Source organism: Cnephaeus nilssonii, assembly GCF_951640355.1.
Source record: "Cnephaeus nilssonii genome assembly, chromosome: 20".
Lineage (NCBI taxonomy): Eukaryota > Metazoa > Chordata > Mammalia > Chiroptera > Vespertilionidae > Cnephaeus > Cnephaeus nilssonii.
In genome coordinates this window covers 28,562,418-28,577,947 of record NC_137091.1, presented here as the reverse complement: position 1 = coordinate 28,577,947, position 15,530 = coordinate 28,562,418, and the positions used below count along the sequence as shown (strand labels likewise).

Below are 15,530 nucleotides of genomic sequence, written 5' to 3'. Positions count from 1 at the left end.
GGGGTTCTGGTGGCCTGAAAATAAAAATTGCCTTGAAATCCTTTTTAAGGAGATTTTTATCTTCACACAGGCTTTAGGTTGAATAATCTTTTGGACACAAAAGGAATTTGAAAATCTGGGTTATGCTGGATCACAAAGGATCTTATTGTGAGAAACAAAACTGTGAAACCCAGAGGCCACACAGTGTACCCCCCCGTCTCATCTGTTGTACTGTGCTGTCTCCCTCTCCCCCAAGAACACCTTGCTGTCTCCCACTCAGTTCCTCGTGGAGTTACACACAGAGAGCAGGAAATGCTGCGCTTTTGTAGCCACAGACATTTTCGATGTTACCAACGTGGTAAATACAGGCTTTTGATGAAGATGTGCATCATCTAGTGCCAGGGAACGTGTTTGCTTCAGGGTTAGAGACTCCTAGATTATGCGATGATGTCACTGGCAGTTGCTGCCTGTGGCATTTTATGCATTTTTGACTTTTTGGTTCATTAAACATTGTAAATTGTGCCATCTGTTTGGTCAGAGATAAGAAGGCTCTGTTCTGGAACATTTGTATTTATGGATTAATATAACAAATACCTTAAATCTAAATTTAAAATATTGTGGGCATATATTTTTTAATTAGTTATGTTTGTCCTAGCTTTCAATAGTAAGACATGAAACTGGATATCAGTGTCTGACAATGTCTGTAGATGTATCTATAACTGCCTGGCCAGCTGCCCCGAGTGGATGTGGTCCACGGACATAAGCCTTTCAGCATGAGAAGACAGGACAAAAGTTTGTGCTTTTAATATAAGAAGGGAAAAGGGAAACCTTTCAAATTATAAATACTATTACCACCATTTCAAGTGAAAATGAAAGAGGATGGATATGGATATATAGGGTGTCCCCAAAAATGTATACACACTTTGAATAATTATTAATTCCAATGTTTCTTTCTTTTCAGATTTAACTCATTGGAATGAATAATTATTCAAAATGCATACATACACATATAAGTGAGTTTTGCTAAAACCCAAATTAGTGGCACTTGAGGCCTTGTTTTTCTATGCTGAAAGTTTGCACTGCTGTGATTAAAGAGTGGGTTTTGCTGTGATTTCTTTGTCGCATATCAAGTTAAGTGGCAACTGGAAAATAATTTATTCCTCAATAAATTTTTTCATTGCTGTTTTTGTGTTGTTTCAGGATTGGAGGTTTTAAAGCAGGAAACAGCAGTTGTTGAAAATGTCCCCATTTTGGGGCTTTATCAGATTCCAGTTGAGGGCGGAGGCCGGATTGTCTTGTATGGAGACTCCAATTGCTTAGATGACAGTCACCGACAGAAGGGTGAGAATTGGTGGTGTGGCTGAAAAGTAGATTGTGCTTCATGACTTTGATATTCAAATCCTTTCTCCTCCTTGTCCCTGGAAAAGCACAGATGAGATGCTGCTAAATTAACAGAAACCTGCTCATGAGAGACAGGTGCAGTTGGGAAAGTTCCTGCTGCTTTGATTGCTTGGACTATTTTAATCCTAAATAATAAAGAGGTGATATGCAAATTGACCATCACACCCTCACACAAGATGGCCGCCACAAGATGGCTGGCAGGGGAGGGCAGTTGTGGGCAATCAGGCCAGCAGGGGAGGGCAGTTAGGGGTGACCAGGCCAGCAGGGGCGGGCAGTTGGGGGCATCCCGATCGGCAGGGGAGGGCAGTTGGGGGGACCAGGCCTGCAGGGGAGGGCAGTTGGGGGTGACCAGGCCTGCAGGGGAGGGCAGTTGGGGGGGGGGGGGCTAGGCCTGTAGGGGAGGGCAGTTAGGGGTGACGAGGCCCACAGGGGAGAGCAGTTAGTGGTGACCAGGCTAGCAGGGCGGGGCAGTTGGAGGTCACCAGGCCTGCAGGGGAGGGCAGTTGGGGGCAATCGGGCCAGCAGGGGAGGGCAGTTGGGGGGGGGGGGGGGCTAGGCCTGCAGGGGAGGGCAGTTAGGGGCGACGAGGCCCACAGGGGAGAGCAGTTAGGGGCGACCAGGCTAGCAGGGCAGGGCAGTTGGAGGTCACCAGGCCTGCAGGGGAGGGCAGTTGGGGGCAATCGGGCCAGCAGGGGAGCAGATAGGCGTCAGTCAGGCCGGCAGGGGAGTGGTTAGGGGGCAATCAGGCAGGCAGGCAGGCAGGTGAGCTGTTGGGAGCCAGCAGTCCCGGATTGTGAGAGGGATGTCCGACTGCCAGTTTCGGACATCCCTGGAGGGGTCCAAATTGGAGAGGGTGCAGGCCAGGCTGATGGACACCCCCCCTCCAGTGCACGAATTTTGTGCACCAGGCCTCTAGTAAGTATATAAGTCTGGGTGCATTTAATAAGCAAAATGACATTCATTCACTGCCTTCTCCTCCATGTCAATTGTCCTGGGTCCAGTAGGTGCCAAGACCACTGAGTTTCAGTGGAGAGACCCTTTGCTGGCTTACCTGGCCTGCCCTACTAGCTCCCCCTCTGGGGTCTGTACGTTAATGGCACTGACATGCAGGTGCCCCTCTCGGATCGGACCCACTTTTTCTGGAGGGCCAGCACTTGATTCTCCTCCAAACCAGGTCGTTTTGGCTGTTATGAGTCTTCACCAGTGGGGAGTGTTGGGTTCATTAGCAGGTATGTGGTTTGAGGGCAGAGAGGCAGGGAGTAATCCTTAGTAGCCCTCCTCTTTTTCAGCATCTCTCTATGCATCCTCCAAATTTGGGGTTTTCGAGCTTGAACACAGTTTATTTTCCTCTTTTTGTAAAGGAGGAAGTGAAATGGTGAAAATGTTATATCTTTTTGCCTGGTGGGATGATGACAAAACCAGGATTAAAACCTAATCTTATGACTGGAGAACCGGCGGAGGGGAGGGTGAGGAGGTACACTGTCACACTGGCGAACAGTGAACAGGCTTAGCCGGGAAGAATGAGGCCACGAGGGCATGAATTGGGAGTTGTGTGGTGCACCTCTCCTCTGACTTAAAATTGAAGTTGACTAAATTCTTAGCATTTTATGTAAACCCTTAGAATCAGATTGGTCTTGTTAAAAATCAAAAGTGAAGATTAGAGTCACAGTTAAAAGAAGATTAATGTTTTATTTCCACAGAGATCTTTTTTAAGACCTGAAATCTCCTGGTATGACTCTTTATTAAAATGTTCAATGCTTGGGAGAACTGTCCTGGTCTTTAAACTTCAGAAGGGAGCGTAGGGGACCCTCGGGGCTTTGAGCACTCCACCAGAAGTGCTCTCAGTGGGAGAAGTGCTTCCTGGGTGGGTCATCTCGTGAGTCTTGTCTGGTCAAGCTGGTGTTGATGGGATTTGGAGTGGCCGCTGTGGGGAGTACAGTGCGGAAGTGGTGATCCCAGGAGTAGAGACAGCAGTATCTCAGTTTCCAGATAGACAGCAGCCATCCACATGGTTCTGATGGGAGTGTTGGTCACAGCCCAGCACCTAGACTCCCTGTGGTGTCTCCCAGAATCACTGAGCACTTTCTGCTCTTAAACTTGGTGGTTTGGGCCCACTGACTCATAGTGCAGTCTCTAAACCCACGTCCCTGTGGAGTGCACAGGTGGTCCTGGCTCTGCCCTCACAATCAGGGTCCTTCCCCCAGGACAGCCTCAGGCATTGACAAGTTTCAGCACCCTACTCTCCTCTCCTCTTGCCTGGAGCCCAGACTCTGGGTGGTTCTTCTCTCAGTGGGTGTCATGTGGTCTCGCCATTCCTGAATGAGCTGTGTTCTGTCCTCGTCGTGAGGGCCCGGAGCCCAGTGGTGCTCTAACAGTTTGTCCAGCCAGTGCCCGTTGTTGCTGCCCTGCCCAAGCCCTGGGGCAGGGCGTGAAGCCCACGGCCAGGTCGTGTTTCTTGCTGTCCTCTGTGGCTGGCGCTGACTGTGGAGAATGCATGTTTCTTAAGTATAAGGCTTATTCTGATCTAATCTTCTCCCCTCTCATTCCCCACCCCCTCATTTTGGGGGCTTTTATTTTCCTGTAGAAATTCCTTTAAAAAAAAATCTAATTCCTAAGCAGTATGCTTATTGAACCCACAGACTGCTTTTGGCTCCTGGATGCGCTCCTTCAGTACACGTCGTATGGGGTGACACCTCCCAGCCTCAGTCATTCTGGGAATCGGCAGCGCCCTCCCAGCGGGGCGGGCTCGACCCCTCCAGAGAGGATGGAAGGTGAGTGGGCTGACAGATGCTCAGTGCGGGGGCATTGGGTGAAGCTTGGCTCAGGCTGTTTCAGGAAATAGTCATGCCTGCCAGAAAATGGAGCCAGTTAAGGGTACCTCTGGTTGTTTTTCTTAACAACTGTGAACGGAGTAGGGGCCAGTGGCTCTAACTTGCGGGCAGGGTCATTCTCCTGTGAACAGAAGGGACATGGACTGAGGCCCTCAGGTGCCATGTGCTTTCCCATGCTCACTCCTGGGTCCTCACAGTGCTCCAAGTTGATGTTTATCATCCCACTCTCACAGACAAAGATCCTGGCTTCTCCCCAGGGAGGAACAGCCAACGATTTTTGTTTTGTTTTGTTTTTTATTGATTTCAGAGAGGATGGAAGGAAAGAGAGAGAGAAACATCAATGATGAGAATCATTAATCAGCTACCTCCTACACACCACACACTGGGGATCGAGCCCACAACCGGGCATGTGTCCTAACCAGGAATCGAACCGTGACCTCCTGGTTCATAGGTTGACGGTCAACCACTGAGCCACGCCAATCAGGCAACAGCCAGTGTTTTTGAGCTCTCACTAGGTAGCAGGCACCGGGCCTGGGGTGCTTTACAGATTCCCTCAGTGGGTCCTCTCAGAACCCTGTGAAAATAGATAGTATTCTTTCCAGTTCACCAATGAAGAAACAGGAGCTGAGGGAATTCAAGTAACTGCTCGAGGCCACCAGTGGTTATGCAGTGGAGCCTGAAGAGAAGGTTCCGTGGGACCTGCGGCCTCGCCCGCGTGGTGTACAGCAGGCAGGGCTGATCTGCGTGCTCTCATGGCCCGAATGTTGTGATCCTCGCAGCGCTGTCCACAGAAGTGCAGTGTGAGCCACAGGCGTAATTCTGAATTCCCCAGTGGCCACATTAAAAAGGTAAAAGGAAACAGGTGAAATTCACTTTAATAAAATACTTTAGCCTAGTACACCACAGTATTATTTAAATATGTGACACCCCATTTCAGTTGCTCAGTAGCCATATATAGCCAGTGGCTACAGTATTGGACAGCACAGATAAAAGTAGTTTTGAACTTTGAAGATGCAGATTTTTTTGGCCTGAAAATTAAATACTTCAAAAGAGAAAGAATTTTCTATGAAGAATATCTGTAGGTTAGATTCCTCAAGTATAGCCTGGTACATGTAATTACAGTTAGTAAATGTTGCTCAGCCACTGCAAGCGTACCGCGTGGCCACTTTAAAGGGAACGGCTGTTCTGTTTACTCCCCTTCAGCAATGAGCACACATCACCGGGTGGCCCCAGTCAGGTCTTAATTCTGAAGCACCTGGAAGACAGGTTAACAGAGCACACGTGGGCACGTTGGCAGGAAAGCAGACAGATAAGTAATGAAGCTTCATTTTTCCCCTGGCATTTTCATAACATCGATCGGTTCCTGCTGTTGGTTGACGCCGCCTAGGGAACCACCTGCACCGGTATTCCAAGGTCCTGGAGGCCCGTTTGGGAGGCCCGGAGCCTCGGGCTCTGCCTGCCTGCCCACACCTGTCATGGGCCAAGCCACAGCCTTTAAATGAGACAGCTCCCAGGTTAGTGTCTTCCTGTGCTTTTCCACCCCTTCTGCAGGATTTGTGATTCATTACCTTTTTTAAAATAAGAGAATGGAATTTTCCTGGCATTTTTGTCAACTCTTCTAGCTTGTTGCTTTGTGGTAGTTATTTAAATTAGTGACCTTTAGAATTGTGCTCTCTGGTGGTATCTGCATAAAGAAGTACTTTGGGTAATTAGCATTTTCCTTAGGTTTGGTAGATTCTTGCTCTAAAAGCTGGGATCCGATAGTGATTTAACTTGAATAGAAGCTCTGGGTTTGGGGTTCAGGGGGTGAGTCCTCCCTGTTTGCGATGTTGATTCTGAAATACAGACGGGTCCTTTCTTTTGTCATGCCCAAAGGGCTGGGACAGCTTGTGGTAGATCCAGTCCTTGGTTGTAGCTTGGCTGAATGTGCATCTATGCCGTTCTCCCTTTGCCTGGTAAAGTGACCTCCTACCACAACAGGGTCATTGTGGGTACACTTCTGTGTGTGATGCACAGACATTGATCTGCCTGCTTCTCTATCTTACTATCGAACTTGACCTTGCGTTATTTCTTTTTGGAAGCCAGTTGGAGTTATCCATGGACAGTATCTTGCTCTGTCAACGAGAACGGGGCTTTTCCTGACTGAGGATCCTGGCATAGTGAAAGGGGCCCATGTCCCGGGCACAGGACATGGGGTAGTCCTCCCCCTCCCTCTCCTTTGAGGGGTGCCGTGAGAAACGGTCTTCCCCTGACAGGCAGCACACCGCACGCACATTGGCGGCTGGAGCTCCCCCACACCCTTCAGGCAGCTTCTCCCTCTAGGGAGGCTTCTGCCTTCTCTCACCCACCAGGCTGCCCACTTTGCTTGGGTCTCAGTGTATACAGATGTCGGTGGGGCTAGGGGGCATGTGGCAGGGGACAGAGGACCACCATCTATGCTTCAAGCTACCAAAAGGAGGAGGCCTGCACAAGGCCTCGGAGCCGCCTCTGCTCTCCTGCTGTCATGAGCAGCAGCACGGTTCAGCACTCACTGACCATATGGCCTTGTTAAGCGTGCTCCATAGAAAACAGTGGGATGATAGCATCATCACCTTGTGTTCCCATCAGCAGTTTTCCTTCTGAAGCTGTAATTACTGGTACTTTTTCATTCTAGTTAGCACCCTGTCATTTAAAATTTTCTGAAAAGATTCCATTTTTACATGTCATCTATTTATAACGCACCATTATCTAGCATTCTGACCAGACTTTAATTCCAGCTGTGATCAGCAATTCATACTCATTGGACAGTTGTTGTCGGCTAAAGTTCCCAAAACCCAATTATTCTTCACGATGCTGGCTCTGAGAAATGGATAACAACATCCTTAGTCTCTGCCCATCCATCAACGCCAACCTGGCCCATCAAGGGTGCCAATAATGTGCAGCTCCTAGAATGTGATTTTCACCTTCTCGCTCAGGAATTCCTTCCTCACACACTCACAAGGCTTCACCTTTAGCTCACATTTCACATCTTGTTGAATATTAGTCTCAGTCCTCAGAGACATAGACCTGCATTGAGTCTCTGAAGAAATTTGGATAATGTCAGACAGCTGCCCAGAGCCCTTGGAAGGCCCAGTGTCCATTGTCAATGCCGAGTGCCTGTTTCAGGTCAATCACTGAAACGTGAGCTCTTTTTCTCCTTATCTTTGCTGAGCATAGGGGTTCTTAGAGCAGTGGCATGCGTGTCACACCCACTGGGAGCTCCCTCCATCAGAACACTAAAATTCTCAATGGTAGCGTCGTGTACTGTTACCACAGTTGCATAACTATAAAGTGCCATCACCAAATAATTAAATTCCAGAACAGGATGTCACCAATGAGAATTAAAATACAGCCCCATATATATTCAGCTACAGAGTCATAAAGCTTAAATGTCATTGATTCTATAATTTAACACTGTCAGTTTAATTTTCAGACTGATTGAGCCTGAAGTGAAAAGTTAAATCATACAAAGTAGAAAGGTTGTAATACTCATTGGCATTTTCCAGGCAGCCGCCCAGGTGGAAGTACACGATAGTAGTTTATCTCTTTCCTATACAGAAACCCTCTCCACAGACCTAGTGTCTGCAGCTTCTGCTGACCTCACCGTGATTGCTGATAGAACTGAACATCTTTGCTTTTACTTGGCCAAAGTAAAGGAATGAATAAGAAGCAGAAAAGTAGGAATTCATAATTCACGAACATATTTCATTCTGTCCCTCACTTTGGCCAGAACAGTCTTCACATTTTTCTGTTGGCACTCTTTGCTCTTATATCTGGGTGTCCTCCCAAGCTCTCTACTGCTCTTGGCAGCATGTCAGCCTCTCTGTGCTTCAGGTCTAAGTTATATTGGCCTGAACAAGTCCTTCTGATCTCAGAATTAATAGTAGCGCTGCTGTAACGAATCCAGCACATTTCACAGCCCGTGCTTCCTTTCCTCGCTGTCCTGGTCCAGGGGCAAGGCAGGTGCTCTCCCCATTCGCCTCTCTCAACTCCTGGGTTCCTGTGTCTGCCTTATTCTCCCTCCTGATGATGGGGCCCTTGAAAGAAGAGACAGAGTCTGGCTCCGGCACCAGTGTAGCCACCTTTGCTGCGTTGGTTTGCATTTATCTGAAAATAGCTCCCGCCTTCAGTGTCTCGTGGCAGAGACCTTCAGGTGCCTGTAGTCCTGCCTGTGGCCATGAAGCCCTGGTTTAGCTCCTACCCCCTACGAGCACCTTTCAGAGGTTAACATGGTGCTTCCTCTCCCAGTGCTCTGAATTTCCCAGGCTGCAGTGTTACAAACCCAGCAGAAACGCTCCCTGCTCAGATATGAAAACCTCATGGGCATGGACTTGATTTTGACACTTCTGTCTCAACCTGGAAGTTGTCTCTACAGCTGTTACGCAGTTGCATTGAGGTTGATGTAGATGGACATCATTTCAAATTTCTCTTTAAATCACTTTTTGTTTCTTAGGTATTGGGTAAGCTTCCTAGGGTAGTACAGTTGCTTATTTTTATTTTGTTTTAATCCATTTTCCCGAAGTAATCTTTGGAAACATCAGAAGTTACTCTCCATCGACCTGGACAAAGTGGTATTACCCAACTTTCGATCGAATCGTCCTCAAGTGAGGCCCTTGTCTCCCGGAGAAAGTGGTGCCTGGGACATTCCTGGAGGTCAGTTCTCAGGTGCTTCCTTACTGTGCTAAGTCACACTGCAGTTGTTCAAAGGCTCTCCCTCCAGGCGGTGGGCTGGATGGCTCCATTCTTTGCCTTCTTGAAAGCTATGGTGGAACGAATCAATAAGGCCATACGCAGGCCTAACAAAGTAGCACACTATCCTCTCTCTCAGAAAACTCTATCATGGATTTTCAGATTTGAATTTCTTTTATGATAGTTCAGTATTACACTTGAAATTTTTCCAATAGAGTAACTTGCAGATTCTTATTTAGATTCTACAAACAAAATATACCACAGGGGATGCCTGTCATCAGCTGGTTTTTTGTCCAAGCCAGCGGCTGTAGCCACCCTGGCCCCTGAGCTCTCAGCCCAGAGGTCTCTACCAATTCTCTGCCCTACTCCACCTGGGTCAGACCTCACTGGGTCTGAGCTGATTTTGTCCCCTCACCCTAAGTGACATCCAGTGTACCCACTATAGATAATGGCTTTGGCCTGACTGGTCTGTCTGGAACAGGTTCTCCCTTACCTGGGACAATTGGTACCAAGTCACTTCAGCAGTGAGCAGGCGGCGCTCTCGCTCTGGAAATGCCTGTGCTCCTCCAAGGGTTTACATCTCCCACGCGGGGTTTCTTCTGGTTCCAGGAATTGGCCAGAAATTCTGGGTATCCGAAAGGGGCACCACAGCCCATTCAGTTCAACTCTGGGAGCTTTGTGTGGTGATGCCAAGCCTCGGAGGGCCTTGCCTGCAGGTCCTGGGATGCACTGAAGATAATAATTTTGAACCCCAGCATTCCTGAGTTACAGAGTCATTCTAACTATAAAGAGAGGATTCTCCAGTGGCCCCTCTTAGTTTCTGACCACGTGTCCCATCTGTGCAAGGCTTTCCCCGGAGGCTGGGGCACAGCCAGCCATCCTTAACTTCCTGCATGGCCTCCTCTCTCTTCCTTCCTCTCAGCTAGGAAGGAAGCACCCTCTCTCCTCCCCAGCATCCATACTTACCCATCTTCCGTTGTTTTTGAACAAAAAGCAGCTCTGGGCTGCCCTATTATAGAGTGTCTGTGACAGGAGAAAGGCCAGTCCTGGTCTCTGTCTGAGGTGAGCACAGACCTCCCTGTACACACCCCCCCCATAGTCATGCACACGCACACCCACACCCACACCCACACTTAGAAGCTGCCAATCTGAGAACGCACCTGCAGGTTGCTTTGATTCATTCTCTACTAATTCCCTGTGTTACTTTAGCTAAGGTTTAAAAATTATGTTTGCTCTGCAAGGCCAGCTAATGAAATTAGTTAGCATTTTGTTCCTGATGAGCCTGCCTCTCCTGGGAGAAGAGGCTGTGGTGTTACTGATCATTCACCGCTGTCCCCTTGCAGGGATCATGCCTGGCCGCTACAATCAGGAGGTGGGCCAGACCATTCCCGTCTTTGCCTTCCTGGGAGCCATGGTGGTCCTGGCCTTCTTTGTGGTACAAATCAACAAGGCCAAAAGCAGACCGAAGCGGAGGAAACCCAGGGTGAAGCGCCCACAGCTCATGCAGCAGGTTCACCCACCAAAGACCCCTTCTGTGTGACGACGTCAGACTACTGACTGTGAGAGCCAGAGAGAGCCTTTCCTGACAGTCTTGGTGGGCAGGCGGAGCTGGGATGTTTCTAGAGGAGCCGTCTGCTTACAGGGCCTTAGTCTTCAGCTGCAAGGGTCTGAGAGGCTGGTCTAAACAGGCTTCCCCTTGTGATGCATGGAGGCTCGTGTACATCTCAATGTGTCCCAGGGCCAGGGTCCCTCAGGAGGGATTCTGTGGATCAGCCTCAGGTGGACTTCATCCAGCCGCTGCATGCACCAAAGACTTGGAGGACAGCAAAGGCGGTCCGGGGTCTCAAGCCCAAGAGGGAGGATATACTGTTCAACAACGACACAACTCTGACCAAGCTAAGAAATGCTCATTACGGCTATTTTCTATATTTATTGTTGGAGAAAAGTCACTTTAAAGACTTGTGCTATTTGGAAGCAAAGCTATTTTTTTTGTCAACGGAATGCAGTTTTTTACTATTCCATCATGAGGAATAACACAGATTCCGTGATCTCCTTTTTGATGAAAGGACAGACTGAGATTTGAAGGCAATTGCACAGATCTGTGAAACATAGACCTTCGCTTTATTTTTATAAGTCTCAACTGCCATCATGTTTTGTAATTTGGGGTCTTGATTTCACCATTGTCGGTGAAGAAAATTTTCAATAAATATGCATTACCTGTATGAAGCTAAAAGGGATTGTGTCACGGGCTCTGTTTTCTCCTGTCCCATTTCTCTTGGATGATAGCCTGGAATGGGTTCTGTATTAGCCTGTTAATTTTTGTTGAATGTAATTCACGTACTATAAAAATCTCCTTTTTAAAGTATACATACAATTCAGTAGTTTTTAGTATATTCACAAGGTCATGCAACCAACACCCCCACAATTCTAGAACCTATTCATCACTCCCACAGGAAACCCTGTTAGCAGTCAACCTCTATTCCCTCCCCCAAAGCCCATGGCAGCCACTAATTTGCTGTCTACGGACTTGCCTATTCTGAACATTGCATATAAATGGAACCATACAACATATAGCTTTTGTGACTGGCTTCTTTCACTTAGCATGTTTTCAAGACTCATGAGAGCAAGTCAGTACTTTGTTCCTTTTTATGGCAGAATGGATAGACCTCGTTTTATTTATCCATTTCTCAGTTGATGGACATTTGAGTTGTTTCAACTTGTTGGCTATTGTGAGTAACGCTTTCTCTGAGCATTTGTGTACAAGTTTTTGTGTGGACGTAAGTTTTCATTTTTGTTAGGTAGATACCTAGGAGTAAAATCATATAGCTCCTGTGTCTGTGTTTCTGAGGAATTGCCCAACTCTTTGTTTCCAAAGTGGCTGCCTCTTTTTACATTTTCATCAGTGTGGATGAAGGTTCCAGTTTCTCAACATCCTCACCAACACTTGTTATTGTCCATCTTTTTTATTCTAGCCATCTTAGTGGTGTGAAGTGGTATCTCATTGTGGTTTTGATTGGCATTTTTCTAAAGACTAATGATGTTGAGCATCTTTTCATGTGCTTCCTGGCCATTTGTATATCTTCTTTGGAGAAATGTCTATTCAGAGCCTTTGCCCATTCTTTTATTGGGCTGCTCTTTTATTAGTGACTTGTAAGAGTTCTTTATATTTTCTAGATACAAGTCTCTTACCAAAGACACATGACTGCAAGTCTTTTCTCTCATTCTGTCTGTTTTGTTCACTTTCCTGATGGTATCATTTGAGGCATAACATTTTTTTCATTTTGATGAAGTCCATTTTATCTACTAGGTGGCATTTCTAAGAAACCAGTCTAAGGCAACCTGTTTTTAACCCCTGCCTGACCAGTCTTTATGTTGACTAGCTGAACATCAGCCTTCACATCACAGGTGAGGACAGACGGACTGGAAAGGAGGTGGTAGAGGCCATGTGGGATCAAGGTGCCGATGAAGTTCTGGGGAGAAAAAGGCCCAGGGATAAGGGAGCAACTATTAGGCTCAGCTCCTATGATGGGTTCTCCTTAGCAAGTCACGTTGGTGATCTTGCACTTTTAAGTGCACTCTGTGGCTGCTATTGGTTTGAGGCTTTGGAGAAATTGCCGAGGGCCCCACAAAGCTTTCCCATCCCAAGCACCCCTGAGAACAGCATGCTGCCCTTAGAGATGGGCTGTGGATCTGAGTGTCGCTCCCACGTATCAAAACAAAGGCTTGTTCACTATTTGCTATGGAGCCTTCTGGTCCCCCTGCCTACCCTCCACAGCCAGAGTCATGGCCCATCCTTGTCCCACAGGGGAATGAGGACATGGCCCCAGCATAAAACAGCAGGTTGCAGGGTTGGTACAGGCTGGAGCGCCCAGGCCCTGTCTCGGGGATAGCACATCCTAAGTTTTCTAGAGAAGCCTGAAATCTGTGAAACCTCCCATTTTAATGTTGGCAAATGATTGAATTAGAGAAAGTTTCATGTAAACTAGGCAAAGCTTCTCCATCTCTATCGTACAGTTATCCAAACACCATAGCGGGGTGACTGTGGAATGAAGTTCTAGTCCCCATGCAGCACTGAGTTTGTAGTCCCTGCTGGCTGCAGCCTCCGGCTCACCAGTCTCTCTCGAACTTGGATGCCTCACCTCCAAATGATGGTGCTTGGACCCGGGTGTCCCCTGTTCCTGCCTGAGGTGTATGTCTACATGTGTCACTTGCCTTCGGGACTGGCTCTTCTGCCTCCCCGCTTCCCTGAGCCGAGGCCGCTCACTGCCCTGCTTGCTCACTGCAGAGACGGGTCCTGCTCTTTAGATGAGGTGGCCCTGCCAACCCCAGGAGCGAGCACACTCAGGGCGTATTTGTCTTGGTGCACATTTGTAGGGTCATGTAGTTGGGACAGGAGAGGACAGGTAAGGACAAGCACAGACACCCAGACAGTAAGGCTAAGTCAAGAACAGAAGAGTTGTTAAGATAGCAAGATGTTTAGGGACCTGTGGTTACTGCAGCTCCAAGAAGAGAACCTGCATGAGGGATAATCTAACGGTGAAGTTCAGTAGCAACACGTAAAGGCTGGTTGGTCTTTGAATAAAGAGCAGCTCTGTGCAGTATTGAAGCCCTGGGGCAAAGAAAGGGTGCCTGGAACGGGCAGCAGTGTGATGTGCCTGCCAAAGAGGCTGTGTTAATAGAGGAGTAACAGAACCGAAGGCGGCTCCTTCCCTGTCTGGTACTGTTAGGAGCTGGGAGCCAGACTCACTGCGCTACGTGTAGTATGTGCACTAATTTCACCTGTGCGCCAACACGGGCGAGTAGGCATCACTGCCCCATTCACAGAGGAAGCGGCAGCTGGGCTCAGTACCTTCCAGAATCCACAGTGAGCAGTGCAGGCAGGATGGGCACAAAGCCTGAGTGCCCACCTCTGTCCCTCCTTCTGGCATCTGCATGATGTCCGTGTCTGCCTCATTTTAGGGACAGTGACACATTGGGAGGATGGCTGGACAGGGGGTCTTGGGACAGAGTAGAGTTGTGGGAGCGCTGTCCAAGGAGAAAGGCCTTGTCAGGTGGTTGCCATGGGATACCTGGCCCACCTGGGAGGAGTGTTCTAGAGAGGATGTTACCGGGCAGGGCACAGGTGTTGAACTGCGGCTCTGGCCCTGGGTCCAGTTCCAGCCTGGCCACTTCCTGCTCGTGGGCCTTCACTGATCAGGCCCTGTGCCATCCCACAGCCACGTGCTGGCACGCCAGCACTCAGTTATGTCAGCCCTGTCAGTGGTAGATCTTGGTGACAGATGGACTTGAAGGCTGTGGGCCTGGGCCAAGCCAACTCTCTGCTTCAGGGAACCTTTTCTTCCGGCGTGTCCTCTCATTGTCCTAGTGAACAATTATATTTTAAACAACAACAATAACAAAAAACAACAACACACAAGCAACCAACCCATAGCAATCATAGATAGACCATGGGGGCCCTGGGAACCAAGAGGGGCCGGGGGTGAGGTTGGGCCCCAGGACTCACCATTAACCACTCTCTTCCTGGAAAGTTAGGAGGGGCTCTGACTGCAGGAGCTTGAAGGTGTTGCACCACCTCAGCCCCACCCAGTGCCAGGACCACGCAGGTCTGAGACCTTCCCTGTACGTGCACTTGTCCATCTTGTGCTCTTACAGGATCAAGCCCTGTGCACGAGGAACCTGAGGGAGCGGGAATGGTCCCTGCCATTGGTGAACCTGCCCAGCAACCATTGCACTGCGTCTGCTCACCTGTCAAATGGACCAGTTTAAAAACATGCCAAGTGCAAGGAGCCAGACACAAAAGACCACACAGTGTATGAGCCCATCTATGAGGACAGGCATATCTGTGGTTGTTCAGGGTTGGGGGAGGGGGTGATGAGAATAGCTACAGGTATGGGTTTCCTCTGGGAGAGATGAAGATTTTTAGAACTGGATAGTGGTGGTGGTTGCACAACATTGCAAATGTACTGAATGTCCATTTTAAAATGGTGAATTTTATGTTCTACGGATTTGGCCACCAAGTTTTCCCAGGGGATTCTGTGAACCGGCAGGATGGAAGCCCCGGGCTTGGAGACCTGGAGAGGCTCCTGGGGGTCAGGACCCAGGTGATGCCCTTGCAGGGGCTCTGCGCCCAGAGCTGGCCCTCCTCCAGGCCTGTGACTCCTCCTCTCTCTGGCCGCTGAAACCTCCATGGAGTGTCCTCAGGATGCAGTGAGCAGGAGGAAGGTCAGCATCTCAATGTTGAAGACACTGCCTTATCCTTCCCGGTGCAAGTACCCTTTCATCCAGAGCAGGACTCGGGTCATAGCTCTGGCACCAGCCCCTCTTTATACGGAGGGGACGGCAGGACTTGGCCGTGTCTCACCTGGAGTCTCCAGACTGGGCTCTGCAGAAGAGACCCCTACTGTTGAGTCCCCGGGGTGGGGAGCTCAGGGTGCTGGTGTGTCCGTTTCCAATTGCTGCTGAGACAGATCACCACAAATTTGTGGCATAAAACGACACATGGATTCTCCTACAGTTCTAGAGGTGGGAAGTCCAAAAATTCTCCTTGGGCTAAAATCAGGTGTCAGTAAGGATGCTTCCTCTGCAGGCTCCAAAGGAGACCTGCTTTCTTGC

The 15,530-nt window shown here is 48.7% G+C and overlaps 1 protein-coding gene across 1 annotated transcript in view; it reads left to right on the top strand.

The window, feature by feature from the left end:
• Positions 1–11,151, top strand: part of MBTPS1 (membrane bound transcription factor peptidase, site 1) — a 62,655-nt gene extending 51,504 nt beyond the window's left edge. The window contains exons 19-23 of the mRNA XM_079800353.1: positions 1,180–1,320; positions 4,020–4,151; positions 5,599–5,725; positions 8,752–8,882; positions 10,262–11,151. Coding sequence (XP_079656479.1) covers positions 1,180–1,320; positions 4,020–4,151; positions 5,599–5,725; positions 8,752–8,882; positions 10,262–10,458 — 728 coding nt within the window. The 3' untranslated portion in view covers positions 10,459–11,151. The remainder of the gene's footprint in view (positions 1–1,179; positions 1,321–4,019; positions 4,152–5,598; positions 5,726–8,751; positions 8,883–10,261) is intronic.
• Positions 11,152–15,530: the final 4,379 nt, after the last annotated feature.